This window comes from Chinchilla lanigera, unplaced genomic scaffold, assembly GCF_000276665.1.
Source record: "Chinchilla lanigera isolate Chin_1 unplaced genomic scaffold, ChiLan1.0 scaffold00030, whole genome shotgun sequence".
In the NCBI taxonomy this organism is placed as follows: domain Eukaryota; kingdom Metazoa; phylum Chordata; class Mammalia; order Rodentia; family Chinchillidae; genus Chinchilla; species Chinchilla lanigera.
This window is the reverse complement of record NW_004955431.1, coordinates 10,827,463-10,839,629: the sequence shown is the minus strand read 5'-3', so window position 1 is coordinate 10,839,629 and position 12,167 is coordinate 10,827,463. Positions and strand designations below refer to the sequence as shown.

At 33.1% G+C, this 12,167-nt stretch overlaps 1 protein-coding gene across 7 annotated transcripts in view; it reads left to right on the top strand.

The window, feature by feature from the left end:
• Positions 1–12,167, top strand: part of Nbea (neurobeachin) — a gene marked incomplete at its 5' end in the record, with an annotated part of 638,824 nt that overhangs the window by 178,255 nt on the left and 448,402 nt on the right. For all 7 annotated transcript variants that reach the window (XM_013515839.1, XM_013515836.1, XM_013515838.1 and 4 more), the window contains 5 exon segments: positions 169–292; positions 1,086–1,278; positions 2,933–3,949; positions 5,563–5,780; positions 7,845–7,998. In XM_013515839.1, coding sequence (XP_013371293.1) covers positions 169–292; positions 1,086–1,278; positions 2,933–3,949; positions 5,563–5,780; positions 7,845–7,998 — 1,706 coding nt within the window.

The window sequence follows — 12,167 nt, the reverse complement described above, 5'->3', positions numbered from 1 at the left end:
TTTTCCTAATAGTTAAATAATTATGGTATTTATCTAGTTCATGGCATTTATAACTCATCATACTGCTAAGTATTTAAGTAAAAAGTAGTAAATGTATTATATCTCTTAGTTGGAGATAACAATATAGTTAAAAAACTTTAAATCAAGTTTGTTTTTGTTTGTTCACAGTGATTCTTAAGGTGGTGGCAACTTTGTTAAAAAACTCTACACCAAGTGCAGAATTGATGGAAGTTCGCCGTTTATTTTTATCTGATATGATAAAACTTTTCAGTAATAGCCGTGAAAATAGAAGGTACAAAATTTGAGTACTACAGTAGAATTTTTATTCTATAATTTTTTGTTCTTGTAATTTTCAGTCTTTCAAGTAAGGAAATTTTAAATCTTATTGAAAATATTAAATCATTAGAGAATATATTGTATGTTTCTTTAATATAATCTGTTTTCAGTATACTTTACTTTTATGTGCTTTTATTTAGTTAGGTATATTTTAATTACATATATGAATATACGTATATACATATCTGTACTGGAGATTTGCTATTTGTGATACCTTATTATTACCAGCTGTACCTTTAATTGTAATTGTGCTGGATTTGTCTATACCCGTTTTACAATTTGTTTTATGACCAGTTATTGTCATATATTTTAAAATTGGTGAGCAAGGACGTGAAGTACGGTCTGAGGCTATGAAGTCCTGTCTCGGGTTATATCTTGAGCTTTCAGTTTGACAAGTGCTGTCTGCTGTGCACGAAGCACTGTGCGGTGTGTGGTAGTCTTGGTTCATAGTTGTACAGTCCAGTGGGGAAGACGCCATCAAATACTGATTAATTTATGATGTATTGAGTGCAGTGTGAGTGCTGAAGGTGATACGAATGTAGAAAAAAATGAATTAGACTAGGTAAACTAGAAAGTGGTTTGAATAAGTTTTTTTTTCAGGAGAGGAATGGAAGAAAGTTATAGAATGTATAGAATAATTTTTGCACCTTATTTTACTTAAATCAGATGTATTTTCACTAGTGTATTCAAATTTCAAAATAGTAAATTCTAACTTCAGTATTTTTAATAAAACCTTTTTTGATCCTTAGATGCTTACTGCAGTGTTCAGTGTGGCAAGATTGGATGTTTTCTCTTGGCTATATTAATCCAAAAAATTCTGAGGAGCAGAAGATCACTGAGATGGTCTACAATATATTCCGGATTCTTTTGTATCATGCAATAAAATATGAATGGGGAGGCTGGAGAGTCTGGGTAGATACACTCTCTATAGCCCATTCCAAGGTAAAAAGGGTTTTAACATTTTAAATCATCAAAGTTTCAACTTTGAATTAAACTGCTATAAACCCTCATCTGGTGCCATCTTGTGGACAGTGTCGATTATTGCAGGTTCCTTTATCCAGTTTTTCTTTTTCTCACCTTAGACTGATGGAGCCTGAAAGTATGTAGGTCATTTAATTCAAAGCTCAAGTTTGTGCTTTAGGAATGTTAGGTGCTGTGTCTGTTTGTAGCAGGTGTAAGAACCTGAGTCTGAGCCAATTGCTCTTTTAAATAAAGCCTGCATAATTTTTATAAGAATATTTCATAAAATACTCCTTAAAATATATGTAAGACTTTTTAAAGTATTGAGAATTGTCTAAAATAATAATTGCATAATAAAATCAATTGAATTATTTAGTGATATTTTAAATTGCATTTTCATTTCCTTATTTCTAATCCTAAGACTCTGTGTTTTGAGTGCTGTTTGATCTTTGGTAAAGTGAAATGAATTACAGTAAACTAGTTCATACATATTAGAGCCTGGAAATTCAAATTTAGGACTTCTCTCCATGCAGTATTATACAGGAAGCTTAGTTTTCTGAGGCTTGGCTTTTAATCCAGTTATGTCATGATTGACTTTTGTGATTTTAAGAAATTCATTTAATCCTTTTAACAGGGTTTAGAAAGTATATTTTAAGGGAAAAGTCAGTACTGTTTTAAGCGTTATGATCTGTACTGCCTCTGATGCAACTACTCATCTCCCCTCCGTAGTTTGAAGCAGCTGTAGACAATTTGTGAGTAAATAAGTAAACATTGTTATATTCTAAAAAGTATTAGTTAACAAAACAGATGACAAACATCTTTGGCTTGTGTGATGGTGGTTGCTTAATACTCATTTTGGACTCACTTTATGCTGTAAATGAAGGGGTTTTTGCAGTAGTGTAATAAAGGTCAATCTGAAATTCTATTAGCCTAATGTTAGTTAATATTATCTGTAAGCAAAGATTTTGAGATTTTCCCAAAAAATTTTAGCAGAACTTTTATATCCAGTTTAAATTTACATGTTTTAATGTATTGGTATCTCACACTTATCACAGTGTTAATTAATTTGAAAATAACAAAGAAAAAGAGATTGAACAAAAAATGTCTTTAGTATTCCTAAATAATTCTTTGTGAAGCTATGAAATTCAAAGTATCTTATACAGATAAAACTGTGAGTTAGCAGTTTATGAGTATATATGTTTACAGTTTTGTGTGAATTATTCTAAACAAGCTGTGATTGGTATACATATGAGGACTAGGTTGTGAACACTAACCTAATAATATTTTGGATATTGTATATTATTACCTGCCAATTCCTCTGTTAAGCCTGAACATACGTGTAGGAGTTAACGGTCATTTTAGGTTGGGTAACATTGAAATACTTAAAAAGAATCTTTAATATTGCTAAGTTTTCCTGTGTGTTTTTGGCCAAGTGATATAATCATATGCAGCTATACTTGACTATTTTCAATACCTAATAAAACTAAACACTTGTTTTAGGATTGAGACATGCTAATTTGAAATCATATTTCCTGGTACTCTTTTAGATATCACTGACATACTTTTATTTGTACTATTCATGTTTTTCTTCTTGACATGTGCAAAATGCCTCAGTGTTCCTTTACTTATCTCCAAGGTCACTTATGAAGCCCATAAGGAATACCTAGCCAAAATGTATGAAGAATATCAAAGACAAGAGGAAGAAAACATTAAAAAGGGAAAAAAGGGGAATGTGAGCACCATCTCTGGACTTTCATCGCAGGCAACAGGAGCAAAAGGCGGAATGGAAATCCGAGAGATAGAAGATCTTTCCCAAAGCCAGAGCCCAGAAAGTGAGACAGATTACCCCGTTAGCACAGACACACGAGATTTGCTGATGTCAACAAAAGTGTCTGATGATATTCTTGGAAATTCAGATAGACCTGGAAGTGGTGTCCATGTGGAAGTGCATGATCTTCTAGTTGATATAAAGGCAGAGAAAGTGGAAGCAACAGAAGTAAAGTTGGATGATATGGATTTATCACCAGAGACTTTAGTAGGGGGAGAGAATGGTACTCTTGTGGAGGTTGAGTCTTTGTTGGACAACGTGTACAGTGCTGCTGTTGAGAAACTACAGAACAATGTGCATGGAAGTGTTGGTATCATTAAGAAAAATGAGGACAAGGATAATGGTCCGTTGATAACGTTGGCAGATGACAAGGAGGAGCTTTCCAATAGTAGTACGTCATTTCTCTTTGAGAAAATACCCAAACAGGAGGAGAAGCTCCTTCCTGAACTTCCTAGCAATCACATCATTCCAAATATTCAGGACACACAAGTACATCTTGGTGTTAGTGATGATCTTGGATTGCTTGCTCACATGACTGGGAGCGTAGACTTAACTTGTGCATCCAGTATAATAGAGGAAAAAGAGTTTAAAATCCATACAACTTCTGATGGTATGAGCAGTATATCTGAGAGAGACTTAGCATCATCAGCTAAGGCGTTAGAATATGCCGAAATGACCGCTACAACTTTGGAAACTGAGTCTTCTGGGGGCAAAACTGTACCAAATATTGATGCAGGAAGTATCATCTCAGATACTGAGAGATCTGATGATGGCAAAGAAGCAGGAAAAGAAATCCGAAAAATCCAGACCACTGCTACAACACAAGTAAGTAATATATGAGTTCTAGAAATGAATAAAAATGCACTGAATAGATAATGAGTTGTTAACAGCAAAGCAGAAACAATTTCTTGCAGATTTCACCATGTTGGTATTTTTTATAGTAATTTATAAAATTGAATAGTGTGATATATATGAAATTAAAAATATCTGAATTATATCTCCAATTCTGTCACTTGTCTGTGTACATTTGGTTAAGATCTCTGGGTGTGAGACCCTCATTTAGTACAAGCCCTTGTACTGGAGTAGAATATGACCTTGAAGGTATCTACCAGTTCTAACATTTTGTGACTCTGCCTGTGTTCACTGATGCTGTACTTAAGGTCTATATTCAGAATACTTCATGAACTGTAACATCGTTAAGGCCCAGTTCTGTCTGTTGATTAGAGAATAGGATCTGCAGTCTAGATGGACTGATACGTGAAGGGAAAGGGAAAAGGGGACTATTACTTATCAAGTGCGTACTGTGTTTCAGGCACTATGCAACATATTTTTAGACTTAATCTTCACCATAATCCTACAAGGTAGGTAAATGGCTGAGACAATTATCAGTGAGGATTTTCTTTACAGCTATGTGATAAGAATTTGTTATGAAAAAATTGAAGATCCTTAGCCCTGGTAGTTAGGAAGTATTAGTGCTACAGTTTTGGCCTCAATAGATAAAGCTAAGAACATGTGCTTTTTTCTAATAGAGATTTTAATTGTTGAACTTTGCATTATTAGTACTTCTTTTTTTTCTGGGCTAAATAATGTGTAGTGATTAAGAGGTAAAGAAATTATAATTAATAATTTTACCTTTACTGACCTGGGTTTTGTTTTCTTCTGCATTTTCTACCTGCCTTTTAATGTTATTGGAGATAAATTTAACTTGTTTCCATTACAATTATGTGGTAAAGAGTAAGCCATGCCTTACTGGTATCTGCACTCGAATAAGAATGCTTCACAGTATACGCTGTGTGTGGAAGATATTTTTTCTTTGTCCATTTTTGTGGCAGTTGTACCCAGTGATAATTGGCATGGCTGGGAATATTGAATTAGGTACAGATTAAACAATGGAAAACATGGTGTACTGTGTATTGAATATAGTAATAACTAGGGGTGCCTGTTTTCCATTGAGAGTTCATAGGCATTTTTTTGTGTTTGTTTTCTAACTTATCAAATGCATGTGCTTAATTGAAGTGTTGTCAATGAAACAGACTTTGGAGTTAAATTCAGTCTGTTTAAGCAGTGCTTCATGTGTCTGTAGACGGTAAAACACTGGTGACCTGCGTTCAGTGTACTTCATTTTGTGCATGCTCACTTCTTAAGGAAGTCATTCATGTGAGTAATGCACAGAACCTGTAACAGGGCATGAAGAATCTGGTTTTCAGTGTGAACTGTTGTCTCAGTCTTAGCTATTTGATTACTGCACATTGTTTCTGCAATATAATAAGAGGTGCTGTTAGACTTCTCATCCTCGAAAGTGGTTCCTGTGCGGGGATTTACAGGTGAATAATATATGTCACACATAAAGATTTTATTCACTTTATGTCCACTGTTTTCATTTTTAAATCAGTAACATCTTTTGTGCTCCACAAAAGTTTATCTTTTTTCTCCTGCAGGCCGTTCAGGGTCGGTCTATCACACAGCAGGACCGAGATCTCCGAGTTGATTTAGGGTTTCGTGGAATGCCTATGACTGAAGAACAGCGTCGCCAGTTTAGCCCGGGTCCCCGGACAACAATGTTTCGGATTCCTGAGTTTAAGTGGTCTCCGATGCACCAGCGGCTTCTCACTGACTTGCTCTTTGCGTTAGAAACAGATGTACATGTTTGGAGAAGGTAGAGCTGTTTCTTTTCTATAAACATGACTACTTTAAGAAAATGAATGCTTTCATTAATTGGTATTGGCTGATTTATAAGTGATGTATATCACTGAATGAAACTCACAAATTCAGTTTATTAAAAATAGTTACACGTTCACATTTTTGCTAGATAAGTAAGCATTTTATAAGGGTTATAAGGCCTAAGAGTCACATCAATAGGTATGTAACAACTTAGGCTGGAGGCAATTAAAAAGCCAACATTTTACAGCTAGCGTTGCCTATTCTGTATCAAAATGATATAAATGTCAACCTTGATTTATATTTCTGTATTTTTATCTTTTCCTATTAAATTAATACCTTGCACTATATTTATTCTTGGTATCAATATTATAATATGTGGTACTAAAATAAAATCTCAAATCACACCATAATGCATATTTTAGAGCCTATACTGTATAAGCTGTTAATGGATATCAGCTCAAATATAATCACTTAAATAATCTACATGAATTATCATTACCTTTTTACATTTTCAATTTAATTTTCTCAGAGCAAATTAACTATGAGAAATGTGTCATTTATATATGTCCATATAAGTAAGTTAGCAAGTTGAGAGCTGGCTTCTTGGCTTCCCCTCCTTTTCCTTTAGGCTTCCAGATGACTGCTTAGCTCCCGGTATCAACATGCTGAGGCTCAAAGGAGGGCAGTCTTCTCTCAACTTGCTGTTTTTTTTTTTTTTCTCTTCTTCATTTTTTTCCATTCTCCAATTCATCTTACCTACTTTCTTTCTCCTGAATGAAGTCCCTCAAGAAATTTCTCCCTTACGGTCCAGCAGGCTCTTAAGTTCATTTCTAAATCTCCAGCAGTAGGTAGTGGAATTATAATGACTGGCATATGATGACCAGTATTGGTTAGGAATGCAATAACTGAGGTGAGGACAGCCTTTCCTGTGTCTAAAATAGCTTGATAATAAATCAAGATCTAGAATATTTCATCCCGGGAACAAGTCAGGACTATTGTTAAAGCACTCAATGGAATCTGCCATTGGAAAGTTTTCCTTCTGATTTTATTTTGATCAGTTTATTCTGAGGCTACTCATTTTTATTGCTAATGTTACTGGTAATTTACCAAGGGATGATAACTGAACTAAGGAAAATTAAACACCATGAATTATGTTTCTGTTAACATGAAGATCAATATTTGGAGATAAAGAATGTAACTTACTAATTATAATGCAAGTAGCCCCGAGTCAGTGATACTCACCTTTCCTTCCAGCAAAACACTGTGTCGTTGTCTTCTTTCAGGGATACTTGTGAAACCCCCAAACGGAATTTTATGTAATTTGAGAAGAAACATAAGTTAGCATTTTTAGGGCAGGGGAAAATATCTTGAAATCTAAGATGCAATAAATAATATTTTCTGACTAAAAAGATGAGAATCATTGACCTAATATTGATCATGGGATAATGTTTTGCATTTTTTTCTACTAGAAAGCAGTTCATAATTTTGACTGACAATAACAAAGCAGTGTTACTTCTTTTTGCATCTGTAGTATATGTGTTGTATGAGAAAATCACATTGCTGACTTACCTTGAGGTCTTTTTCTTTTTTACTGAGTTGAGTCCTTGAGTTTTTATCAGTTTGTTTATACTCTCCTGACATGTCACTTGTGTGACTAATGGTACATTTTCAGCATGCCTGGAGACGTGAGCTGCAGTAAGGTCGCGTGATGTATTTAAGCTTCTTAAAAGTTGAAGGCTTTCCATTAGGTGTTTGATTGTTTTGCCATTCAAGGAAAATAAACAGACTTAGCAAAAATAAGTATTTTGGTTGAATTCATTGATTTTTCTCATAATGAGTTAATGTACTTGGTCAGAAAACTCTGCAGAGATGGGTATTTAGTTTGGAGCAATAATGTATTGTAATTGCAAATTGTTTGCTGATAGCTCCATTTTAAATTTGTCTCACTTCCCTCAATTTTCTATACTTAGTTTTTACTTTAAAGATGTTGTTCTAAATAATGTAAACCTCTTATTCTTAAACCAAGGAAAAGTCCATTTGTGTTGTTTTTCTGTTTTAGCCATTCTACAAAGTCTGTGATGGATTTTGTCAATAGCAATGAAAATATTATTTTTGTACATAACACAATTCACCTCATTTCCCAAATGGTAGACAACATCATCATTGCTTGTGGAGGAATTTTACCTTTGCTGTCTGCTGCTACATCACCAACTGTAAGTACTTTGCCTCCATCTAGTGGTTATATTTTATAATTACATGAATTGAGCTCTTCACTAGTGCCCAATACTCTAAGGTGGATTTTAACAAAATTTCTCCTCTGGAAATTTTTTAACCATTTAAACTCATTTATTTATGAATGTTGGTTTTCAAACATGTGTGTTTATGAAAATAATTTTCAGCTAATTCTGATGAGTAGTCATTTGGAAGAGCCATATTTTATATATTGTATTTATATTCTCTATATAGTCTGTCACATATATGTATATATCCTATGTTATAATAAGCTGTTTAAATTCTTATGTAACATTTTTATCTGACTTTATTTACTGATTCAACATTACCTTTTTAAAATCTTGGCTTGTCTGTTTGCTTACATATAAAACCATGAGCTGTACTAACGTGATAAATTTAAAAAGCATTTAATGTCAATTATGTATACCACTTAAAATATAATAAATCAGTACTGTATTAACTTTATATTTTAGCTTTAATTTTTAATTCAAGTTTTAATTTTTAAATTAATTTTTGGATTCAAGGCTTGGAATGTATCAGAGGGGTAAAGATCTTCTTGCTTCATATTTGTTCAGTCCTGTGTTTGATACCAAACACTGCAAAGAAACAGGACTCCTTAGCTATTTTCTCAGATGGGAAAGAATATAGAGCTCTAGTTCCCATGTAACCTTGTTTTTATTGCCACCCTTATGCCCAGAAAGTATACCTCTGTGCAAGAGAAACCTGCATTTTTATTAAGATGTCTGTTGTGTGGTGATGCAGTGTTTCCAAATTAATCTCTAAATTTATTTTGCAATTAATAAGCTGCTTCTGCATAACTTTCTTCTCAGTATCTTTTTGTCAGTACTACTACCACTAGAGCAGCATCAAAGCTTAAATTATTAGGAGCAACATATTGTATACCTCACACACCTCCCCCAGCCACATACACCTGTATTATACCCAAGAGCTTATTCAACATGTGTACAAGAGACATGCAGGCTACCTTGTGAGGGAGTGCCATGTGTGGGTTGTCATTTAAGGCCTTAATGGGATTTGCACCCAAGTCAAGAAAATTGAGCCAGGAAGAGCAACATACGTAGCTGATATGTGATGAATGCAGGTAACCTATCACTTCTCTGTCACATGTGGTTTTTCCTCTGGTAGACTAGAGAAAATTTTGATAAGATTTTAAATATACATTCTAATATTGAGATAGGGAGTTTTCTTAGCTTTTGGGTTTGGTTTTATGCCATAAGTCATCATGTATTATCAAAAAAAATTGAGAGATTTTATTAATATTCATTTAAAAATACCTATTGAATGTTTTAAAATTCATACAAATCTTTATATAAAACAGTTTAGCAATAAATCATTAAAATTTGCATAGATTTGATATATTTACATTACTAAGTAGTCGCCCAAATTTTAAAGGCAAAAAGACTCTTCAAAATGGAAAAAATATTAAATAATAATATAAGTTACAAATATGATTTGTATACTATTTTACCACCTAAATTTGCTGATTTTTAAATGAGGAATATAAAATAAAGATAATGATATTTTAAAGTTTGACTCCAAAAATTATTACCCTTGCAATTTTGACCACGCACAAAACTATACACAAACTACTACCAACCTACACTGTTCTCAACAGATTAAGAATTGATTGAACTGAACAAAGTTTACTGTCTCTGTCACTGTATTTCTGTTATTTTAATTCATTAACTGATTGTACCTATGCCTGGTTGTACAACATATCTGATTTTATGCCCTTTGAATAAAGTGCTTCCTTACAAGAAACAGGTAGAACCTTTCTCCCACTTTATATATTCTAAAGCTGTGGTGGATACTGACTACTGAGTATGTGCATATGCCTCTGTGTGTGTGTGTGTGTGTGTGTGTGTGTGTGTGTGTGTGTTTTAACTGGGTTCTACAGTATTCTTAATGAAAGTTATAGCAGAGATTAAAAAGTTAGAACGGAAGAGATTGACTAAAGAAGGAAAGTAGAACAGAAGCTATGGACTTTTTAAACTTAGATTTAAAATGCAAAAAGTCAGAAGGGAATTTTGGAGGAGATAAGAGGGAAAGGAAACATTGGCAACATACAGATCACCAAAGGGATGCATTATTTTATAAATACCATTAGAATTTCAGTTCTAGATATACAAAGACAGAAACATTTTAAAGCAAATGTTTGAGTGTTCTGAGCATTTTGTTTTAAGTATGAGGAGTTTTTCAAAATGTTCATATATTATGTGTAAGTACACATTGCATAAATCAGAAAAATGATTCCTATGGTAGTCAGTAAACTTTTTCTGCATGGGGAAGGAGAGTGAATGTTTTAGGTGTTGTGGGATGTACAGTGCTGTCCCAACTACTTCATTCTGCTATTGTAGTATAAAAGCAGTCATAGCACATAAACAAGTGGCATGTGTGTGTTTTTATAAAACTTTGTTTTTAAAAAGAGGCAGTGAAATAGGTTTATCCCGCACACTGTAGTTTACCGAACACTAACACAGGATGTAAGCTCCTTATAAAATGCAAATGTCATGGTATAATCACATAGTGTGAAAACTTTATTACTTATTACTGATCATTGAAAACTCAGTAGAGTTTCAATTCATTCTTTTCTATTAACAAGAACTTGAATTTGACGTACCATTTAGTAAAGTTTAATTTTTAAAATTTCATTGAAAGTTCTTGTCATGTTCTTTTAGAAGACATATAATCTTTTTCAATCAGTGATACTTATTTTTTGTCATTTGACATTTCCAATGTTGAACTGTATTAAATTTTGAAAAGTAGAATGCCGAGTATTCTTTATGTTCCCCATTTTAAAAAAAGTAACCTATAGTGAATCCAGGAATGTGTCTTCACATTTCTCAGAATAAGTCTGGATCAAGAGGATTGACTGCTTTTTAAAGACAAACTCAGAAATTACTTTTTTTTTTAATGGATCAAAATTATTCTTTATTGAACATGTGCTTACATGTCTGCTGATTCTGGGTACAGATAAACCTAAAATACTGAGTTAATTTCCATAATCTTTCCATCAACCAAATTCTAGCAGTGAATTACCATTATGCTCCCTTGGTGTGTTTCCTAGAAACTAGAGCATTAACCTTCCCAATTTGTATATGTACTAGAGCACAGATTTAACATTTAAAAAAATTAAACATTCAGAAACAAATCAAACAGCATACTGTAAACAATTTTTACATTTATACATATAATCCGGGGTCATACAACTTCTGATTAAACAGTATTATAGAGGTAATTATAAACCAACAATCTTCCAGACTATTCAATTCTTGTTTGTATAACTAAATATTTGTTTTAGAAAAATTTTAACACTTTGAGAAATTAATTCTTTCACAATTAGGCTTTCATCATGGTATCTCTGGTCATCAAAAATAATAATAATTCTTTAAAATAATGAAAAAAAAAAGCTTTCCAGAATAGTTATATGTTCTTATTTTCTTTCCACTGTAACCTATCATTTATTACAGAAGAGACAATGTGCTGTTGAAAATGAAATATGACACTCATGCAGGTCAGGCTATAAAAAGATCTGAACATTAATAACCTGATTAAAAAGCAACAAGAATAGAGATGTAACTATTGTAGCAAATGCAAACTTGTGGCCATGAATGGATCAGAAATAATGACTGGTGTGCCTACTTTAATCTCATTGATGTCTTATTTAAAAAGTAGAGTGACAACAGGTAAATGACAAAAGCTCCTAAATTATTTCTCTCAAATGAAAGTTATTTCTTAGTACATCACTCTCAAATTATGTACTTCATTCATATTTTCCCCTATAAGATTATTCAGAAGAGGCAATCCTATTCAAACCTAGTAAGTTTTCCTAGACAGTTTCACTTAAAAAGTTACTAAAACCACAATTGCCAAGAAAACTGGTAATAAACTAAAACTGAGTCAGAAAAAATGTTCTTTTCTATGTGATGTGACCATGAAATCAGTGGATGCAAAGGAATTTCCTTATCACAAATGTGTTCTTTGTGCTAGACTTGAATGTTTTCATAGTATGCTGAGTAGCTCATGGGTTAAGGCTTGCAGTTGTGCAGCTCTGGAAATGCCAATACAATCTGACATATGGAAAGTTATTTTTGACTACCTCTATACTGATGGGGCCACGGTGATAAAA